We start from the raw sequence: 23,823 nt of genomic DNA on the forward strand, positions 1-23,823 counted from the left end.
AATTTATGGAAAGATGAAAAAGCGTGTAAGTTAAAATTGTTGAAATAAAAATGACATTTACACATTATTTTAGCGCTATAAATTTGCAACTTCTGAATTTAAAGACTCAATTGTTATGTGCTGAGTAACATATTTCTTCCATTTCAACATTTTGTTAAATTTATTGTAAATAATTATTGGATAGTAAATTGAAATTATATTTTAGTCAATAATTATGTGATTAGCAATGTTTTAACAATATTTAACCGTTTTTTTTTCACGGTTCCCTGAAGAACACCGAAATTAAGCATCACAGGCTGCTGTCAGTGTACGGGCGGGTGACCACTTGGATCAGTCTACGAGGGGAATGAGGGTGTGCGGAATTGGTCCTCGTTAAACTGTTCCACCGTTAAGTGCTCGACTTCGCACGCAGGTCGTCGGGCTGTAGAAGCGGAGGTGCCAACCCCTCTGCAGAGGATCAAAATTGCGATGACATGTCTTCGGTGCAGCTCTAGAGCGAGGTAAATAAACTACAACAACTTCTACAAAATGAGAAAGAAAACCGAAACTATTTAAACTATTATACGAAGTCCCGACTTATCGTGATTGGTTCCATTCAACCAATGAAACATTCAAAACACTTATATGTTTACGTAAATGCGCGCATACACTTTACATGCTCAAGTGCTAAATCACTTACTTACTACATTAGTAAAAATAGACCTAAGTTCTTTTCTGATCTACAGTCACTCGAAANTAAATCACTTACTCACTACATTAGTAAAAATAGACCTAAGTTCTTTTCTGATCTAACTAATTTAAAAAAAATGATTATTTACTCTGACAAGAAAGTTATTGTGTCATTTGTATTTATATAATCGCATTCATGCACTGTCTAAACGTTATGTTGTGATTTCTTTTGGAAAATTTAAAATTTTAAAAAGTAGACATTTTGTTTTCTTCCTTAACTGTATCCAAAGATAGAATAATGACGTTTGCTTACATTACTTTTTGTTTGCTTACTGAAAAAGTGATTATATTTAAGGTATAAGAATGTTTTGTTCTAATTTTAATTTTTAATCTTTATATTTTTATAAATGTAGTTGTTTCTTGCACTTTAATTTTGAAGTGCATGAATTTGCATCTTACATGTCCGTTGCATCATAAACTTACCTGCAGTTGATCTTTAATATTGTATTGCTAATATCCTTATTTAAATTACAGTTATTTCTTTTTTGTTGTGTGTACTTCAAATTGATATATATTTTGTTATATATTATTAATGCATATTATTATTATATATTCTAATTTGCCTTTTGTTCCTGGGAATTACATTCTATGCAATTCCGTCAAAGAGATTTTTGTTTTATTATAGTTTAAAAAAAAGCGAGTGTTTGCCTATGACGTAAAGGCTTATGTGTCTTTTTACATCGAATGCCACGTTCGGAATTAAAAAAGATTTAAGAGGAGGAAATATACTCAGGTCAATATCTTATGAATACTGTTTTAACCTAACAGATTCAACTAAATGTGAGGTTATAAACCTATTCAAACAGAAAGATTAGCTGACAGTTGGAGAAAAGTTAGTGATGGTACTGTAATTATGTTGGCAAAGTGATTTTGTTTTCCTAATATCTTGATTTTTTTATAATATAGGCAATCAATACGTGTGCAATAGTATTAAAACTTCCTGCAACATTGTGTGGCTTTAAATTAAAATATAACTTAAATGATTTTGTTTATATTAATTCTCGATAATGGTTTTCATGCATTATAAATGAATTTTTTGATATTTAACAAGTATATGTATGATATTAGTCTATATTTATAAAAATAAAGGTCGGTCTGCGTGCCCTTTAAAGACATCTAAACCATCCTACCGAAATTGATGAAATTTGGCATATACAGATAGTTCTATGCACAAGGAAGGCCAACGTTGACATTAGAACATTCTACAATGAACCCTTTGAGCGGGGAAACCAAAAAAAAAAAACGAAATGGAATTTTCTGATTGGTTAAGTTCCTTAGCCTTTGTTTTAAATTCTTCTGTCAATGAGACAATTTTTCACATAGTTTAACGATAACATCAGTGATAATTGATTGCTTATATCTCTATTTAGTCAACAAAAATAGTTTATTGCACATATTTTAATATTTAATTTTATATTAGCTATGTCAAATAAATTCAATGAACAATATTACGTGGTAGCAAGTGTGGTCTATGTCACCAGGTTCATACTTTTAAAGTTGTCTGAAATCACATGATTTTTCTATTTTTATTATATATCTTTTAAAATGTGTTACTAAAAATTATTTATTCAAAATCAACAGTAATAGAAAGAAATATTTCTGTATTACTAATTCCTTTAAGAGAAGTATAAAAAAATCATGTTATTGACACCAATGATGCTTATTTTAGGTTATAAATGCATATTGAAATAAAAGCAATAGGTTATGTACTAGAGAGCAAAAACAATGGAGTAAAGATCCTATTTATATGTCTGGAAGAACTGTAAGATATCATTATACTATCATTGACGACAATGATGCTTAGTTAATGTTGGCAATAGGTATTAATTGAAGTATTAAAAAAAAGTTATGAAGATGGAAAAAGATACTTATTTGTTTTGGGGAACCATAAAAATCTTCGTATTATTATTGACACTAATGCAAGTGATGTTTATTTAATATGTATAATGTGAAAACAGACCACCCTGAATAACTTTTGATCTAATGATCAGATCTTTAATCTATGACTTTCTAAAATTCAATTTCCCAGGAACTATTCAATCGATTTTGCATAAATTTTGTATTTTGCTGTGTAATTGGATACTTTAAAATTATATTTCTAAAAGATTGCCTACTTGTAATTCAAAATTTTTCGACTTCTAAATAAAATAATAAAAATAAATATTTATTAAATTTAATTTTTTTTTTTAGAATTATCTTTAGGTAGACGAGTTTTATAATTATGAGCAAAAATTTTTCAATTCGCTTAAAAAGTTCTCGAGATATAGTGAAATATCTGTAAAATAAAATTAAGGTTACAGGGTCCATATTTTGGAGCACTCTTCTGACCAAACTATTTGAACCATATTTCCCAGATTGCAGCTGTCCCCTACATTTTGGAAGTCAAAAATCCAAATCCGTTAAAAAAAAAAGGTATATTTATTGTGAGAAAGTATGTTTTTTGTCTGATTTCATAACTTAAAATATAGTCTGCTCTTATTAATTAACATATTTGAGGTCAATCCCTTGAACCATTAATATTGATTCCTAGAATGTGAAGATCCGATCATTCGATTGAAAATTATTATGGGTTGATTATTATGGTTTTCTTTCGACGCATTGTACCACTGGTATTGTAATTTATGCAGTTTTGCTAAGAATTCTACAACAGGTTTTCCACAGTTTCAGAAGATATTTTTTCCATTGCTAGCAAAGATAGTATATTAATATTTTAATAAATACAAATAAAAATTAATTTTTTCACAACTTATAAACATTTCAATAGTAAAGTAAATGTTAGATGAGAAACAACTAGTCTTAATTATAATTTTAACCCCTTAACTGCCGAGCAAAATTAACGTGATTCACTCCCCAGTGCCACCGTTTTTCGCTCAAGTGCACTTTCTTACACGGTGTTTTGGTGGGGGAAAATGATGCACGCTTTGCAATTTAAAAACAGTTTAATTTTACAAGACAAGAAAAAGGAAAGAAAGAAAATACAAAATTTAAATTAAATAATAAAAATACAATATAAAAGATGTTAAAACTTAGCTGTTGTATGATAAATCCTGAAACATGGTTGGACACATAAACCAACATCACATTCATCGCACTGATAGCGGGATTCACGACGAATTTTTTTTCTTGAACAAACAGCACATTTTCGCGATGCATTTTTCTTTGAAGACGTTGATGGAAAGAATAAAAAGCGCCAAATACATACGGGAAACAAAAGCGAAAAAAGAATAAACCCGACCTTACTCAAATAAATACAAGCGATTAATACGATATCACTTTTCCATAACATCCTTTTCCCATTCCCCCTCCTCCGAAATTAGTAATACATTCGCAAAGCAAATACTTTCAAGGCCATTTTACTGCATTCTGAAGTAGGGGGTGTAGTTCTATTTATAGCAGAGCAATGCAAAGCATCGTACTTCGGAAAAGCGTATATATACGCCTGCGGCAGTTAACGCATCGTCTGGCCGAGACGTATATATACGCCCGCGGCAGTTAAGGGGTTAATAATTTCTAAAAATAATTAATGTTTGTTTTAAGATAGGATCAGGTGGGGTAAAGTAGGTAGGGTGACCTGGGGTAATTCTTGATCAAAAAATGCAAACATCTATCTTGTGGAAAAACTATTCAAAATAGAATTTTAATATTTACTGGAAGTTTGAGGCTATATGAGATCAGTCCTATGCTACCTTCTTTTGTTTGAAAATCTAATTAGAATTTAAAATTTTTAGTGATCAGGAATTACCCCTGGTCTTGATCATTTCTGGGGTAATTCCTGATCACTTCTGGGGTAATTACTGATCACCAGTTTTTACAGTAAAGGGGCAGTTTAAAAATAATTATACAGTGGTAATTAACAAATAAGACATCAAGATCAAATAAATAAACCAAAAAGACAGTTTAAGTAGCTAATAAAACTATTTATTTAGAAACAAGAATAAAGATTAACACTTTAAATTTTCCAAAAATCTTTGCAAAATTTTTTGTAGCATTTATATGCACTGCTTACTGCTGTATTATCAACTGTAAATGGATCTGTTCCAGTTAAGGATATGGGACCATAAAAAATATATTTCACATCAACTTTTTCAATTTTGTCGCGTTTGGGCCACCTGAAGTTACCTGCGCCTCTTTCCAAAAATTTCATTTCGATTATGTCATCCTCTCTATTTATTGCTTTGCCAATATATACAGGATCATTATCATAGTACACAGCATAATAACTGTGTAGTAAAATATTCTTGTGAATATTTGTTAGCAATAATCTAGCTTCATCTAATGGAGTATTTCTATTTATTTGGCCAGCATTTGATTCTATCATGTCCTCTTTCTCTAGATCCTGCTTATCAACTTTTTGCTTTTTTCCAGATTTCTTATATTTATGAATATCTCCTTTTCTTTTCACTTCTTGTTCTCTTTTCTCCACCAATTCTAAAAATTCATTACTTGTAATCACTGCTGCATTGGTTTCTATCTTTCTCCTTGTCTCAGAACGAGCATTTTTCGGTGTTCTTCTTAAAAGATTGCATAATAGTTCTTCGAAGGATTGTGAAGCAGATGATACAATTGGTGTAGAATTTCCTGAAGACCCTGAAATACCTTCCGAAGGCAAGGCAATGGCATTATTCAATGAAAATCTGCACTGGTTTGGCTGAGCATCAACTGCCAGTGGTAGTAATCTCTTTGCAGGGGAATTTTGGAGGGTGTAAGAGCTGAGCATCTGACTACAAAATCTGTCTGTTGGATATTTTGTTCTATCAATTGGAAATATTCCAGTGGAACGGAAACCAGATTTGATATTTGCTGATGTAAGCGTGACAGGCCAGATTTCATCAACGAGTTCAATAAAACAACTTTTACTGATTCGTGTTGCTCCTGATAAGTGTTGTACTTCTGTAAGTCTTTTATCCCATTTCATTTTTAAGGGTCGAAAGCAGCATTTGTCAAGGGGTTGTAAAATGTCAGTGGTATGTGCTGGTAGTTTTAAAATTGAAATTTTCTCACTTCGGGCTTTAGCTATGACATTCATGGACATGTGCGTCTTGTGGCCATCATAAATAATTAGCAGAGGACGAGTTTTCACTTGCTCACAAAAAATAATGAACCAACTGTCAAAAATGTCTGCAGTCATCCACCCAGTTTCACTAACAGCCAAAGTCAAATTTTTGTCAACTTTTGAAGTTTTCCATGTACTTTGCAGTTTTTTTCCGCTGAAGATTATGAGAGGAGGGTGTCTTTCTCCAACAGCATTGACGCATGCCATTACTGTCACTGCTTCCCTTCCGGAGGTTGCGGTTGCTCTTGCCAATTTTGATCCTTTTTCTCCGACAGCCTTTGTCTTAGATGGGTCTAAAAACATAGCTGTCTCATCCAAGTTATAAATATGTGAAGGCTTGTTCTTTATATTCAGAGAAGAAAGCTCTTTTTCAAGCAAATCATAAAATTCATAAATTATAAACGGGTTTGAAGAGGCCACAAATCTTGATCTTTCCAAAATACTTGGTTTTTTTGCTGACAAATTATGCTTATGCATAAATGAACTTATCCAGTCCTCTCCAGGCATATCATCTTTGAAGTGACAATATTTTTGCAAATGCACAGCTAATGCTGTTGTACCCTCCTTATTTTTTATTACAAAATCATAAACAATTACTTTAATTTCTTTTCGAGTTACAGGAAATCCCCATCGTGCCATACATTTTAGGCAAGCAGCCAACTCATTCTCATGTTCTGCAGGAATATAAGAAAGAGTTCCTACATGGGTTACTTTTGCTGGATTTTTTAATTTCATTAAGCGACAGTGTAAAGTGGAGTAAGGTATATCAACAGCTCTGGCAGCAGCTCTCACACTGAAATTTTCATTTTCAATCATTAAAAAACAATCATTAATTTTGCTTTCTAGAAGCTTAGTATCCTTTTTAGTCTTATAATTTCTCACCATATTTATTTAGCTAATTTATAAACTAAAAAAATATTCTAAAAATGTAATTAATAAAATTAAGATAGAAGTAAGTTAAGACAAATTAGAACACATTTGTCTTGCGTACAGTTAAAAACAAATTTTGTGGTTACAGTTGAAATATATTTTATAGTTGTTCCACTTAATAAATTTGAACTGTCATTTAAGTAAAGGCAATAATAAAGTCTAAAAATAATGAAAAATAATCGGTTGGCAAAAAAGCATGAATAAAATAAAATAAACACATAAAAAGATAAATTTTAAAAAAGCAGACAATAAAATTAGAATAACAATTTTTAAAACAACAGAGAGTTGTTGATATTTTGGAGAGTAGCTCTTAGTCTTTTAAGTTTATGGGATTTACTATATTTTATTGAAGGATTATTATTAACCCATTGCAGGTAATTTAATGTACTTGTGGTGTGAAATAAATGTTTTTTTAAAAATAAAACAAAGAATTGTTTCTTAATATAGCTTGATACGTTACACAATTATATTTATTAACTATTTTTTATACTATTTATAAGAAAAAATGACCATGATCAAGAATTACCCCAGTGATCAATAATTACCCCATCTGTAGGGGGCAACAATTGATATAGTTTCCTATAATTAATTATAATGTTTACAGTACATGTGAAGTAACTAATCAAAAGCTTACACTATTTTTATATAAAAGAAAAAGAAAGTAACTCAAAATATTTATTATTAAGAGAGGGAGGGGGATCTTTGCAGAAATGTGCACATTTTGAAACCCATCTTTGAAGTGAAAAATAAGGAAAGCAATTTAAAAGATATTTATTTTCTTAGATTAAACAAAAAACTGTTATTAAATAAATGTAGTTATACTTAAGTAAAGTGTACAAGGATTCTTCTCCATGTCCTAAATTGAAAAAAAAAATTTTTTTTTTAAATAAAACTTAGGTGATCATTATTTACCCCAGAAACAGAGTGATCGTGAATTGCCCCAGGTCACCCTATATGTTAAAAAACATCAATTTTATCCTTTTAAATTGAGATAATTTGTGAAATATTTTTAAGGTCATTTACTGGGATTGGAGCAATAATTTTTATCTCAATTTTACAAACAGATAAAAAATTTAATGCTTACAAACTATCTTTTTATAATCAATTTATGCAGTACTCAGTTTAAGCTGTTGATAAACTTTTTTCTAATATCATTAAAAACTGGCTAAGACTAATAATTTTAGTTCATTCTGTTAGAGGGATATCTAAAGAACAGATCTATATAGAAATTTAAAGAATAAATTTAAAAATTATATTTATTATGGATTGTTTTCTGAGGTGCGGTAAAATGGGTATATTGTTTGACTTAGCTAAGTGTCGTATGATACAGATATTTTTTTTACTTGTGTGTTTGCCTTAGAAATTATCTATTCTATATTTTATAAAGAAGTAACAAAAAAATAATTTACCTGTTTTATTATAGCCTTGCATAGAAATTTTGACACTAAAAACATTTTTTTAAATTTTGTTTTTAAAGGAGGCTAATGATAGGGAGGAAATAATATAACAAACATAGTATACAATTATAAAAATAGCATAATGGTAAAACTTAGTGAGCATATTTAAAATTATAGACGAGTTTTCATGCTAGTTTCTGCCTTCATGTGGCAGTTTTTTCTTGGAAAGCAAAGCAATTTCCTTAATTGAATAAAAAATGCCAGCTTTAAATAGTTGCCACTATAGTTTACATACACTTTAAATTGTCACTATAGATCAGGGTTGGCTTTTTGCCGGCAGAAACTGGACTTTGCCATGCTAGTGGCAGAAACTAAAAAAAATGCCTACATTAGTTCTAGTACAGTACAGAACCCGTTATCCGGAAATCAGAAAACCGGAAAAAAAAAAGCTGAAACGAAATTCCATAAATTTTCCCGCCATTTTTTAAATTTTTTTTCCCTCATAAGATTTTAGGATTTTTCTTTCTTTTTTGAAAGATTTGATTGATTTTTACCTTACCATCATTTTGGAAATAATCATTAGTGTATTACTTCATCAATTTGTTTTCTTTTTAAGATTATTTTCAAATTTTTTATTTTTTTACTTGGGTTTAACAATAAAAAAACAGCTTTTTGTAGCGATTCAGAAAACCGGAAAAATCAGTTATCCGGAATAGCGATGGTCTCGATCGTTCCTGATAATCGGTTCCCTACTCTAATTGCTCAATGCCATTTTGTTTAAGTAAACTGAAAAATGTAACTCCATATAACTAACAAACTTTTTAATTCATTGTTTGTAAATATATATTTTGTTTATATTAAATATAAGGAGTGCAGTATATCAATTTTTTATAACAAATCAGCCCCACAAAACAAATTAAACAAATCGGCCTCATTTCCTGAAGCTTATTTTTCCAGTCAAGTTTTGACAACTACACCAGCTGCTACATGGCGGTCCAGTTTTAAAAAATATGCAATGGATGAAAATTTCACAAATCTTGCTTGTTCCTTGATGGCAATGCCTGCTAGTTCTGCTGGACTTGAGAGAATCTTCTCAAATTTCTTGTTCGTGCATATCAAATTGAGAAATTGTTTAGGTTTAGAAACTGCATCAAAACTTGTCTTTTGTTATAGATTAATGCAGAGTGCAGACAATGTAATATTTGATTTTGAATGGTGATAATTTTGTAAATAAATTGTACTTTGTTTAACATTTAATTGTATTTTCTATGAATTATCCATTGTATGTCAATCTCAGTACTTACTTTTATGTCATTTTCGGAATTTCTGCCACAAATGTGGCAGAAACCAGTTTTAACCGGTTTCTACCAGTGGTTTTAACCACCTCACAAAACTTGCCAACCTTGCTATAGATATTAATTTTTACCTTCTCATTTATATATCTTCATATTTATTCTATATGAATCCAATTTATATAAAATGCCTCAAAATGTTCAGTAAATTAAGGTTTTTTAGAAAATGCTTGATTTTATACCCACTGACCCTATTTTCTGATGTTTCATTAACTTCTTTTTTTAAAAACTTTCAGTTCCTTGTTGTGCCTATGCAACTTTTAGTTTCAAATGAGCACCTTGCGAAGGAGAACTAATTCTGACAGAGAAAAAGATTTTCAATTAGATTTTTCTCAGAATATTTGTGAAGTCTCTCCAATAAATACTCACCAAAGCTTACTCAAGATAGAAATGACTTGCAGGGACAGGACTGGAGAGTTCTGCTCCATCATTAAAAATAAAGAAGGCCGCATGGTTTGTATTAATTCAATTTTTTTTTTCTCCCTTTTTTATTATTTTGTAACATTACATATAAATGTTGCCACATAGTATTACTTCTTAAAGTGTGTAAAAGTCATCTATTTTATTTAAGCAAACTAACAGTTATGAAAAAAATAGAACAATATGAAAAGATTTTTAAACTGTGAGAATATAACTTCCAGTGTAATACCAAAAAATGTCAATTTTATGATAATTGAATTGATGCAACACTTTACTGTTCTTTAACTCTTTTTTTTTCCAGTAATAAATCAAATTGGGGAGATAAAATACAAGAGGCTTTCATTGCATGTAATGTTGGAGATATTGAAATTTCCCCACAATAATTTGGATTGTGAATAGTTTGGTCAAAAAGATCAAAGCTGATTTCAGATGTTCCTTGAATTGGGATACATTGCTAATTAATCTAGTATAACTGAGCCTTGTTATCAACAATAATTTACCACTGATATTTTTATTTTTTTGTTTATTTTTTTTAAAGGGGAAAAAAAACTAAATCTGCTACTTGTGTACCATTGTCCAAATGGATAAAGCTAGAGTTTTTAAATTGTATACTAGAGTTTTTATAATTGTTCCTTAATTAATTTTTTGTCTACTAAACAAATGTGATTATTAAGGCCCGGATTTTGATGACATTTGCATTTTTGGTCATTTTTTGTCCTTTAGAGCATTTTTTTAGATTTATAGGGCATTTTATTTAAATTCTGGGGCATATTTTGCATTTTAACGCATTTTTTAAGTTTTTTGTTAATTTTTTCTAATTTTTATTATTATTTTTTGGGGCATTTTATTACATGAAATGCAAGATTTGTCTTATAATTTGTCTTGATTCAGAAGATGCTGCATCAATTAAGATAGCGCAAAACGTGTTGGCCTCTGATAAAATCAAAGGGAACTTATTTACCAAGTCTAACTTTGCTATTGTGTCCTTGACAATTACAAGCTTGGAGAAACAAGAATTGGAACTTTGCGATGCAATAAATTATATTGACATAGTGAGTCAAGTGTTGCAAAAAGCAAGGGGAAAGATAGCACAAAGTGTAGCAGCTAAATTGAACAAAGTTTTGGAGAAGAACACTGGCTTCCAAGCAATGAAGAAAATTTCTATGATATTAACAGGTGAAGCAACGTCTTTTCAAATTGAAGAAGAATTGTCAGTAAGTGAGACCGTCTTTTTCAAGTATGCACCAATAACATCAGTAGACGTTGAAAGAAGTTTCTCCAGGTATAAAAACGCTCGTTTACATTTCAAAATATCAAAAATCATTTAATAATCCAATGTAATTCTGATATTTAGTAACATTATGAGATGGAAGTTGTTATATTCATTAAAATTTCTATACAAAATGAAAATGTTGTGGAGTCAATACATTTTCCTTTTTTTTGTTGTTATTTTAGGATATAAAACATATTTTTCAAACTTTAATGAACATAGAACAAGTATTGCATTGCTTTATATTTTTTGAAATGACTCATAACAATTTTAAAGAGTAAAACATTGTTTTAGTTCAATATTTTTACTTTATTTGAGTCATGTCATAAGGCATTTTTTGCACTTTTTAAGGGCATTTGGTGCAATTTTTTAGGTCATTAAAATCCGGGCTCTAGTGATTATCATTCTTTTTTATTGCATATCTGAAATTTTGAAAGAGATATAAATTTATGCATTTGATGTATTGTTGTATTTGCATGTTAATACATTGTGTTAGTTCAAAATGAATATCATGTTTTGTGTTCCTATTTTTGTTTTTAACAAGTTAGCAGCTATGCACTATCTTTAATCATTCAAATTACTCCATCTTTTTTTATTTATAAATTTGATTTTGCATGATGTGTTTACTATTGCAGAGAGAAAATGGATTTCAACCTTCATCTAAAAGAGGAAGGTCTTTCAAAGGTAGCTCAGAGTGGAATCATTTCATGCAAGTCGCCAAGTAAGTTGCAACTATTTTATTTGTATAGTTTCTGTTTTTAAATATAAACTTTTTATATAATATATAATTTGGTTTCATAGTTTTTTTTCTCTTTAGCTTTTTAATAGTATTTTTCTTTCAACCGTTAATTGATATTCCTTCTAAATTGCTATTCTGTATCATTTTTCTTGGTTTCTTTTTAGATTTTTTTTGTTTCATATGTGTTTTGGTTGATGTAGAAAAATAAAATGTATTTCTTTTTTACTTCAAGTTTAAACTGTGTTGAACTTTAAGGATGAAGTGAAACTGTTTCATATTATGTAAATACAAGTTTTTGTTTCTGTATTCTGAATTTGTTTCGCACAATCCTTTAAAAATTTCAAATTTAAAAATAATAATTAAATACAAGTCTTGTTAGATTCTTGATGTTCACATAAAATATTAACTAAAAAATCTAGATGAGGTTCAATCATTTCAGCTAAATTACACATTGGGCAGTGTAATTGTTACAAATGAAATCACAGTAATTGTATATTATTATAAGTAGTAGTTGAGTCATGCATTAACAAGTATTAATTACCACTTTTAATGGTGTAACGAATATTCCGCCACTATTCTATATTTGGCCCCTTTATTAAATATTTGGCAGCGTATTTTTAAACATTTTTTTTGTTTGATTTTGAATAGATTTATTAAAGAATAATCAAAAATTATTTTTTACTTTACATTGCTAGAGAAAGTTTTTACACATATTTGGTACGATCTAAAACATTCAAATTTATCTTCTGAAAGTCAAGTGGAAAAGCAAAATTTGAAGAATTGTAATTGGATTACTTTATACTGACCCTGAGTTTTGCACTGCTAATATTTATAAAATTATACTATCTCAAGTCAATTTCATAATTTTTTTAACTATTTTTGTTTTAAAAATTGAAAACCTTTTTTGTTGTTGCTGTTTTTCTGTTAGTAAAATAAAATTAAGAAGAAAAAAATTAACATTCATTTCCCTCACTATGAATAACAAATTATTCTCACCTGTATATATCTTTAGGCCCAAATATTTATCCTGAAAATAATAACATAAATGCATGTTCCTAATTTACGGAAAATGTTTGCAGTGTTTTTTATTAGATGTATTAAAATTTTAAATATGACCTTATATCTAAATTTATTTTATATTAATTAAACAATTTAGTTTTGTAACATGAAAAAAGACAGTGTCAAATTTAATAAGTTTATATTTTAACATGTTTTATATCAGAATTCTATTTTAATTTATTATAAACAATCTTAATAATTTTAATATTTGTCTAATTAAGAAAACAACTAGGCATATTATTATAACTCTAACAAGTTTTTTTTTCCATCATTATTTCTGTATAAACTTGTGTTTTAAATAATTTTAAAATAAAAAAATGGATATGTTAAGGAATGTATTTACTAAAAGTATTATCTGTTATTTTTCTTTTGAAAACTCTGACTTAGTTTTGCTTTTGTTATATTTTTGATGTTTTGTCTTTCATTTTCAGGCAGATAGGAAAAGATATTAGTAGTACATTTACAAAGCTTGAAAAGCTAACATTGTGTGAGTTTCATTTTCTACTATATTTTTACGTCATGTTTAAAAAAAAATAATGTTTTTTTTTCATTTTCATTTTGAAAATTTTAAGCATTCTCATTGTTAATATTATTTACTTTTTTTTGTTTTGTTTGTTCTTAAGTTCTTTTATTCTCTTACATGATTTAAGAGCTTTATGGATAAATGTTTTAAATAATTATTTTCCATTTTAATTGTAAACCTTTAAGAGCCTGTTATGGTAGACTAGGCTGTAAAACAGAATAACAATTTACTTTGTCACTTCTTCAAATAAGAAAATTTTCAATGGAAAAAAAAAATTCTAATGTTTTTTATGCAACGTAAAATTGATTTTTTAAAATTTATGCCAAGTTCTTTAATTGGATATTTCATTTTATAGCGAAGCAAAATTAAAGCTATTTTTCTAATTTATTGAATCTGTGTTAAACTGTAAGTTGTTCTGTTTAAATGAATTAATTGATCTTTGTTTATGTATATATTGTATGTTCTCTTATATAATTTTAACAGTTGCCTTCCTGACCACTCTAATAAAGGCATGAAATAAGTTGTTACCAAACAGTCTATATCAATTCATTGCTTTCAAGCCAATGTGCATTGTTATATTTAACGTCTATAATACATTACTCTGGCCACATGTGTTCTAGATTTTGCAAATATCTAGAGTCTTGCACATGAAATTTTTTGCCGTATGTAAGGATTTTTTCGCCCTAAAATTTTTATATTTTTACCTTATCATTTTTCTACAATGTACCAATATTTGAAATGTAAGGCATTTCATTATTTTGTATAAATAAGAGCAAATTAATTTCAATTTCGTTGTATTTTTTAAGTACTTAATTGCTATGCATAGTCTGTAACATTACATTTGTTACATTATAATTAGTTGGTTGACATCTAGATAAGCATTGTTTTAGCACTACTCTCTGTTGGCATGATTTCTAGGCTATAAAAAAATTAATTTATGTATTGTGATAGTTTTGAGTTTATTTAGATTTGAACTTAATATGCAACTCATTCGTTTCTGTGTAATGATCAGTAATATTTGACAAAAAATTTATAAAAAAAACAAACTTTTTGCTGTACACAGTCTTTTTACTGTTCTTCCATTTAAAAAAAATAAAATAAAAATTTTAATTCTCTTTCTTTTTGCTCTTGTTGGTTAACTATTCTGATGCTATATTTAGAACTGTCAGATCGATACAAAACACTAGGAAGTATTTCAACTGTAGTAAGTTAAGTGATAATTTATGATAAAGTTTCTCAATTCATTAAGATGAATTCAAAATTAGAATAATCTTGTTTTTAAAATGAACATTTACATAATTCAATTGGTAAATCAAGATTCAACAGAAACTTTTCAGATTTACAATTATTTTTATTTATTGATATACATATGTTAAACAATTTCTATTACTGTGTGATAAAAAAAAAATATTAAACAAATATTGTAGTTGTTTAAACAGTTGTAGTCATAAAACAAGTATTGTAATTTATGTACCAATAGTGTGTTGCAAGGCATTAGATTTTAGAAAGCGAACAAGCAAATCTTGTGATTTTTACTGTTTCATAAATTAAAAAAGCTATAAATAAATGAAGGGTCGTGCTAAAAGATAGAATGAAAATTAATTTCTATAGATTTTAGTAAACTCGGAGCAAGATATCATCGCAACTGATAGTTGGGCATTTATGAATTGTTTTTTAAGTACTTTAACCAAAATTATAGCTAGTTTTAGTAATGGAATGCCATGGCTTTTACAAAATAATGATTATAAATTTTTGTATGTTTTATTTGTTTGTTAAAAACATTTTGATGCTTATTTCATTTATTTTCAACAGTGGCAAAGAAAAAGACCCTTTTTGATGATAGACCCCTTGAAATTCAAGAATTAACTTACATCATAAAACAAGATATAAACAATTTAAATAAGCAAATAGCTCAGTTGCAAGAGGTTAGTTATTTTTTTTATTATACATATTTTTTTAATTTATTCTGGTATAAATTGTTATTTTAATATGGTTTTTAATTTCAAATTTTTCAGGTATCAAAAGGTCGAAATTATAATAATGGGAAACATATGCAATCTCATAGTAACTCTGTTGTTATTGCGTTGCAGGTACATTTTTTTTTAATATCATGTTTTTACCTTTTAATTTTTTCAATGTTAATCAAAATATTAATGAAATAATAATTTTATGTGGTAATTAAAAATAATGTATGCTACCTTTTTTGTATGGTTTAAAACATCTAAAATAAGTGTTCTACTTTTTTTCTTATACTTACTTGGATTGAATCAAAAACAGTTATAATATATTAATTGCTAAAATGAAAATCATTGGGAAAAGAAGTGGAACATTATAAAAAATATTATTTTGAGTTATATTAGTAGTAATTATAATAACAAGTCAAAAATGTGGTTTGATGCTTGAATTAATTTCAATATTAGAATATTGCCACATTTCTAGATATCTGAACTAAATTTATTTTTAGTTACCAAATTTTATACTGCTTTATCTGGTTGAGTTCATCAGTTTTATCTGGTCTACTTGTAATAATAAAAAAAGCAAAATTATGTTTTATTTGAGTTATTTCAAAACATTATTGTACTATTTCTATAAAACTATTAATCTAACTATAGATTTGAAAACAATTTTTTTTAAGTAAATGATTAAAAAAAATATATAATTTTTGCTACAATTGTTATTTTGTCAGTCTATACATTTTTTGTGTAAAAGTTTTAGTACATGTCCCTAATTCAAGCCAAATCTTTTTGATGAATCGTAATCATTGAAAATTAAATAAAACTAAATTACTGAAATAAAAATAAATAATACAAGAAAATTGTATATTATTTTGTAATGAAATTAAAGAAGAACATAGGCCTAATTTATGGAAAATAGCAAATTCCTTATTTTGAGTAAGTTTCGATGAAGTTTATTTTTAATTAGCAGTTCATACAGCTTACTAAAATCTTGTAATGTATGATTTCATTTGTCATTGAAGGTTACAGTGGACTCCAATGTTTGCTAGCAATTTTATTGCTCAAGACTTATTCATTTTCGCTAAAATAGTTTTAGGAACAAAAAAAGTTTGACTGTTTTTGTTTTCTAATGTTAGCTTTTGCTTTCTCATTTCCTAACAGAAACTGTGTTAAAGTTAGAATTGTAAAATTAACTAATGCATTTTTAATTTATTTCATTGTTTTCTCAGAAAATTTTATTTTTCCTTTATGAAATATTAGTTTTTTAAAAAAGTGATAAATGGTTTCATAAAAACCCTATATATAACTTTGTTGTTGCCTGCATAATTCAGATTTAACGAGCATTGTTTTATTAAACTCTTGAAAAGAGATTTATCGATGCTTTCAGCAAAAAGGTATTTGACCGCTTGTTTGGAATTAAGGTTTGTTTACTGTTATTTTTAAGAATTTCATTCCCTTGAAAAGAATCTTAAAACCCAAACTAAGTTAAAAAATTGCATGCAGATGTAAGGAGTAAGAATGTGTGGTCTGTCATTATCTGTCTTGCTATGAATCTTAACCAATTAGGTCTAGTATCTGATATCAGCAATGGATATGTATGGGCCGGGATAGCCTGGTCGGTAGGGCGCTGGGCCTATATCCAAGAGGTTGTGTGTTCGATCCTCGCCGGCCGAAGACTCCCCGTGTAGTAAATGGTGACTGATGCACGTTAAATCTGTCGAGTCTCAAAGTCCTCCATGTTCCCACAACAAATCAATACCTCTGGGGGTACTGATCCAGGAGTTTTCTTGTCTTCTGGATTGGTTCAAAATTACAAGGCTACGGAGTTGAACGTAAGTAGTCGTAAACCCATGGAATTGGGTCGGCTGTTCAAAGACGGTTATAAAATAAAATAAAATGGACATGTATGTGTAGATTTTCTTTTTAAAGACTAAGAATGAATGCATAAAAACTAGCAGTGAAAACAACCTTGAGCTGATAAATGTCATCCGGCTATTGTTTATGTAGACAGGGCTTAAGCATTTCCTGCACAGGAGTTAGCCTCATATGTTCAACTCAACTTCATGTTTTAATTGTTTTTGTTTTGATTATGTGGATGGAGAACCTTACTTTTAAAATTTAATTTTGATTGTTTATGTTCAATAATTATTTTTCATTCACTTATGATGAAAGTTATGGCTGAGAAAAAAAAAGTTTTATTGTCTAATTATTAATGCAAAATATTCTAAGGAATTTCAGTTTCTTAAAAACCATCTATTCTTGGTGATAAATGGGAAGGAATAGATAAGTACAGTGATGAATGCTAAATTTTCGTCAGCTATGAAAGAAAAAATCAAAATTTCATGATATGATAAATAATTAAGGACTGTTTATACTTACAGAAGAAATATTTTAGGTTATTCTATAGTTTCAACACTATTAAAAAATAAAGGAACTTAAAAAAGCTTTTAATGATAATTAAAAAAGCTTTTATAAATTGGTTCTATGATAAATTTGCTTGACACTCCGCGTATCTTAAGTGTGTATGTTAAAATAGTAATATAATTACAAAATAAAAACTATTAATAACAGCTATGTGAGCACTAAAGGAAAGTCATTTGATACTGATAATATTAAAAATGGTTAATGGAAAAGGGGCTCAGTATATATTTATATCTGTTTATATTTGCATTTTCTTAATCATTTTTTCCCATTTTTATATATATCTATATATATTTACATTTTTTGTAATGTTAGATCACTAGTATTATATTTATAGGACATTTTTTTGTATAATTTTGTTTAACTTGGCCTAATGAGTGATTGCATTCATTCTATTTGTAAGCTAATTTCACTGTATGTATATAATTCAATCAAATGGTTGTTCATTTTATATTTCAATAAAAATGTCATTTTCAGCTGATTTATTGTTTTTGTTATATTAAAGATATAAAAATTCCTTTTTCCAGTCTAAACTTGCCTCTATGTCGAATGATTTCAAGGAAGTTCTTGAAGTGCGAACAGAGGTTAGTTTCATTTTCTTGTATCATACTTAATGTTTACATCAATATAATGTTTTTTTTTTTAATGTTAAAGACTATTTTTAACGAAAAGGTTAAAAAAGAGAGGTAATTTTATTTACAAAGCATTTAAATTTATTTTGGCATTGCTAAGTTTTAAATTTTTTAATGATGCAAGAACAAAATAATTATTCATCTAATTTTGTTTTCAGAAAATAAATATAAAACAATTTTTCTGAATGCTTAATGTTTGAATTTAATTTTCCCATGTTTTTCTTTTCCATTTGAATATTTCAACTGCAAATAGTGCCTATGATAATTTAGACCTGCTCATATACTGAAAATTGTTTTTTAAAAATAAAATAGTACCAAATTTTAAAATTAGATTGTTTGTTGTAATTAATTATATAAACTTTTCTAATATTTTAAAATGTTAATTTTTTTTGCATTTTAGCCTATTAAATATGTTTTGGTATCTCATGGTTCAAGTATAAATTTAAAATTATGTTAAAAAAATTATCTTAGCTATCTTTTTAATTTAATTAAAAAAGAAAAAAAAAACTTATTCTACTTTTTAGTATATTTTAAAATTTCATCAAAGTAAATTATCTTGAAGCACTCAAGAACCTGCATTTCTTTTCACCAATAAATGGTGGTAACATATAATAATTGTAACACAAATAATAAAAGATGCTAATTTTTCCTGAAGATGAAATTTAAAAAAATTCCCATATTTTTCTTAATTATAGATTTATATTAAAACAAAATATTATCCAACTGATTATTTACTGAGTATAATAAATTTTGAAATTTCTATTTTTGGAACATATCTATAATTATCCTTGATAGTTTTTAAAATGAATTGCCCCTCTACTAATTATTAAGGGTGAGATAAAAATTGTAGTAATGTTAAAGATTTCGCATTTAATAAAATGCATTCAATGACTATTGTTTAAATGTAGAATCTGAAACATCAAAAGAACCGTCGAGATCAGTTTACTGAAGGTGGTGTGTCAGCTACCCTCCCAGCCTCTGCAATATCTGGTCACAGTGGAAGTGTTCTTTTGTCCGATGACCATGCAAGTAGAGGTGATGTGTCAATTAACATGGGTAGTGCTCAAGATCACTTTCAACAGCAGATGCAACTCATTGATGAACAGGTGAATTTGTTTTTCTTTGCATTGTTAGAGCTGAAAAGCTGGTTCTACAGGCTTTGCCAATTTTACAGTAGTGTTTTTTACTTTCTAAATGCTATACAGTCAATTCGCTATAACTCGAAGTACGATAACTCGAATATTACTATAACTCCATTTTTTTATGAGGTCCCGAGCCTTTTATCTTCAATTTCATGTTAATTATTCTCTATTACTCGAATTTTACTCCCTTTAACTCGATTTTTTGGAGATCTTTTAAAGCAAGAAAAAAAAACCTAGGAGCTGATATCTTGCCCCTTCCTTTGCAACACACACACAATGTCTCACGCACTCTTCATGGAGAAGCTAAAGCTGTCCCTGTTGAAGTATGTGAACAGTGGTTAAATGAAACGTCACCAAATTTACTTCAAGGATACAGTTAAAATGATGTTTTCAATATTGATGAAATGGGTTTAATTTTTAAATGTCTTCCAAATAAGACTATGATGCTTAAGGATGAAAACTGCTCAGGGGGTAAAATGAGCAAGGAACGTTTGACTGTCCTAGTTGGAGGAAATGCGTCTGGGACAGAGAAATTGCCCTTACTTGTTATCGGAAAATACCGAAATCCCCGATGTTTCAAGAATGTAAAAACGTATCCTTTGGATTACAAGTCTAACAAAAAGTTTTGGATGACATCAGTTTTATTTGAAGACTATGTAAGAAAATTGGATCAGAAATTCTTCGCTAAAAAAAAAAGTGATACTCTTTATGGATAAATGCACAGCACATTGTGATCTACTTAATGTGAAAGCAGTAAACTTGCAGTTTCTCCCGCCAAACACAACAGCAAAGTTGCAGCCGATGGACCAGGGTATCATAAAGTGCTTCAAACAGTCTTATCGAAAATGGCTTGTCAGAAAAATGATCTTAAATATTGTAAGCAATTGGCAGATTTGAAAATAATAAGCATTAACTTAATAATCCGACAATATTTTGAAAGTCCAAAACCGAAACTAACGGTAAGTCGAACTTCCGATATGTCGAAGTTTTTCGTCAGTCCCATCAGATTCGAGTTATCGCGAATTCACTGTATATAGAAGTTTTATTAAAATAAGTGTGAAAGAAAAACCTTTCTAGTTTATCCATAGAGCTGTAATATGTAGTAGGTTGAACTGTAATATTTCTCCCAATCTCCTTGCCCCAACATCAGTGTCCCCCTAGACTTTTATTGTGTATATTTATTTTTTGTTCTTTTGAAAGCAAGGGCTTCAGTCTAGAGCTTCATAGATGTTAAGATTTGTAGAACAGTAAAATATTGGATCACTTTTAGACAAGACCTTGCAAAATTATAAAATTATTTTAAAACTCCAATTTTGTGATAATTATGTTATTTGTGCAAAATTATTCACATTTTTACAAAATTAAGAAAATTGTAATTTTTAAACACAATAAAAATGTATCTTGATAAAATTCATTACAATTCGATTCGGTAGTTTTTAGTAACATCTGAAGTTATTTTATAACGACACTGTACAATTATTTTTTTATTGATGTATCAATATTGAAGTACATAAAAAATGCATTTAAACTTAACCACTATAGATTTTACAATTGGTCAAGCACATTATGTAAAATCATAGATGTCTTTACAGGTATTTGAAATGTTCAAAAATATTTACAAGAAATTGTTTTAGACGTATCAAGAAAGTTAAAAATAAAATAAAAGTTGCACATTGCGTTACCTAATACAATTCACTTCCCTCATTTAAACTTTCAGATTTTGTTTAACTTTACACCTGTGATGAGAAAGTTAATGGGTATTAATACTACTTCTAGTATTTTCATCCCCCCCCTTGTAATTATTGCAATTAAAAAAAAAGATTTGATGATTTCAGTTAATAAAAATTTAATAATTTCATCAAAGGTTAAAAAAATTTGCCCTTATTATTGAATAGTTTTGTAATCTTTTATAGACTCTCTTCTTTTTGAGCAAACGTATTTCATCATCTAAACTAATTAAAAGGAAGGTCCTGAAACCATTGAATAATATTGAAGAATTTATTCTTTCTAATGCATTAGAAAGAGTAAAAAATAAATAAATACAATGTAAATAAATGCATCAGAAAAAAAGGTCTCTAAAATTTTTCCTGGTAGATTTTAGGACTAAAATTTAAAAAATATATATTTAAATAATAATTATGTTATATAATCATTACTTCACAATTAGATTATTTTCTTGCATGTTTAGAATGAATAAAATGCAATAACCAGAATTAATATATTTTGAAGAAAAGTAGAATGTGCTAAAAGTTCATTTATAAAGTAAAATGCAATCGCAATTCATGAAATCGATAAATAACTTGAAATGTATAAGGTCCTCCTTAAGCAAAGTTTTCTTTGCACCAAAATGCACCACAATATCATATTTTTCATTAAAGTTCAGCAATTGATTTTTCTTCTATTGAAATAAGTAAGGGAAATAGAAAGTGGAGAATTTCTCCTTCTGAATGCCCACTTATCACGAGACTTCATTATTAGGACAAAAGACATCTTACAACACTCACTAGAGTGATTATGACTCTATGAGTTTATTTGAACAGGAACATACTTTGTGAAACTTTAAGAATTCTGTAAGCTTGAAAGCAAATTAATCCAAAGGACTAGCAATTTTTGACTAAGATTTCTAAATCTGAGTCCATTTGAAATTTTTTTAAAAAAAGTGTTTTAAGTATAATTTAATATTGCTATTTAAGTCATCTTTTAAAATATATTAGCCTTAAATTAAGCTAGTTTTTTTTTTTTGGTCTAAGATAACAATGTACTGTGCTCCTCTGTTTTCGAAATTAGGATGGCCAATTTATATGTGCTTTTGTTTGGCAATTTCTATGACTTATCTAGCCCGTTTTTATAAGCTTTTAATTTGAAAGTAGATTGTTCAAGATTATTTTTGAAGTCAATTTAACTGTAATCCCAAGTTTATCATTTCTAAACTATATTTGATTTTTGTAACTATATTTTATACTCAACCAATAATTATGCTGTCATTTTTTTAAGTTGTATTATTTTCTTTTATATTGTTTCTTTCATTAAATTTTATAAACTTGATTTTTTTTCCATTGGAACTCAAGAACTGTAAGCATACCTGTGACATATCTTGTTTGTTTTAGGATTCCTACATTCAAAGTCGTGCCGATACCATGCAGAATATTGAAGCTACAATTGTAGAGTTGGGGAGCATATTTCAACAGCTGGCTCACATGGTCAAAGAACAAGAAGAGCAAGTGATGAGGATTGATTCCAATGTTGAACAGTCTTACCTCAACGTTGAGGCAGCCCATTCAGAAATCCTTAAATACTTTGAATCTGTCACTTCAAATCGATGGCTTATGTTGAAAATATTTGCTGTCTTAATAATATTTTTTATAATATTTGTAGTATTTCTTGCTTGAAGTTTTGATAGCTATTTTTAAAAATTGAAAGCTCGCATGAAAGTGTAAATTATTTTACATTTGTCATATATAAGTAGTTTATTTTTTAAACTCTTTAGGCATTATGTGAATATTATGTATATTAAAACATTCCTATATGTAAAATATGTATATATGAACAAATTTTATATCAAAATTCAACTGTTATTTATGGTTATTTAAATTTGTGATTTGAATTTACTGCATTTGAATCTGTAAGTGAAAGAAAAATTAAAGTTTTAAATCTATTTGACTTAGTGAGACTTTTAATTTTGTTTATGTAAGTTTTTTATGTACAAAATTGGCATTTTTCTCCATTTTTATGAAATTGTACATACTTTTGAATTTCATTTCAACATGCGAATGAAATAGTGCAATTTACATTAAGATAATTAGCAAAGACTATAATTTTAAATTCAACATGCATGATTTATAAAGAATGAATTTTAGTACTGCCACCCTAATTGGTAAATATGATTAGTATTTAATAAAATATTTTTTTGAAGAATAGCTGTATCTATCCTTCTCAAGGATTTAAAATTAAAATGTTAGCTTTTATTAGCATACCATATAATTTTATGTATTCTGAATTTCATAAGAGTCCTGAAGATTTTTATAGCTTTAAAAAATAAAAGGAAGATATAAAAAAAAAAACTTGCAATTATTCAAGTAAATGTCATATGTTTTTAGTAAATTGTAAAATGTGAGAGCTATTGTACTAAGTATATTTATTTTGTTCCATTTAAAAATTTTGATACTATGTCCTTGTTGGTTTTTAGATACATACTTATTTA

General features: G+C 28.0%; 2 protein-coding genes across 5 annotated transcripts; one reads left to right on the top strand and one right to left on the bottom strand.

Annotated features, from left to right (window-relative positions):
• The first annotated feature begins 332 nt into the window (after positions 1-332).
• Positions 333-23,282, top strand: LOC107454815 (syntaxin 5). 4 transcript variants are annotated; one of them, XM_071181208.1, is made up of 9 exons: positions 333-500; positions 9,698-9,914; positions 11,787-11,872; positions 13,381-13,436; positions 15,285-15,397; positions 15,488-15,562; positions 18,376-18,432; positions 19,389-19,586; positions 22,730-23,282. In XM_071181208.1, exons 2-9 carry the CDS (start codon positions 9,732-9,734, stop codon positions 23,009-23,011), a joined length of 1,050 nt encoding a protein of 349 aa, XP_071037309.1. In that variant the 5' UTR covers positions 333-500; positions 9,698-9,731; the 3' UTR covers positions 23,012-23,282. The 4 variants fall into 4 exon arrangements, with proteins under 4 accessions (XP_071037309.1, XP_015927610.1, XP_015927615.1 ...); XM_016072124.3 differs by lacking the exon at positions 333-500 and adding an exon at positions 790-1,024; XM_016072129.3 differs by lacking the exon at positions 333-500 and adding an exon at positions 1,016-1,173.
• Positions 4,679-6,598, bottom strand: LOC139425625 (uncharacterized). Its single transcript, XM_071181019.1, has one exon. It carries the CDS (start codon positions 6,596-6,598, stop codon positions 4,679-4,681), a length of 1,920 nt encoding a protein of 639 aa, XP_071037120.1.
• Positions 23,283-23,823: the final 541 nt, after the last annotated feature.

The sequence above is a fragment of the Parasteatoda tepidariorum genome, chromosome 5 (genome assembly GCF_043381705.1).
Source record: "Parasteatoda tepidariorum isolate YZ-2023 chromosome 5, CAS_Ptep_4.0, whole genome shotgun sequence".
Lineage (NCBI taxonomy): Eukaryota > Metazoa > Arthropoda > Arachnida > Araneae > Theridiidae > Parasteatoda > Parasteatoda tepidariorum.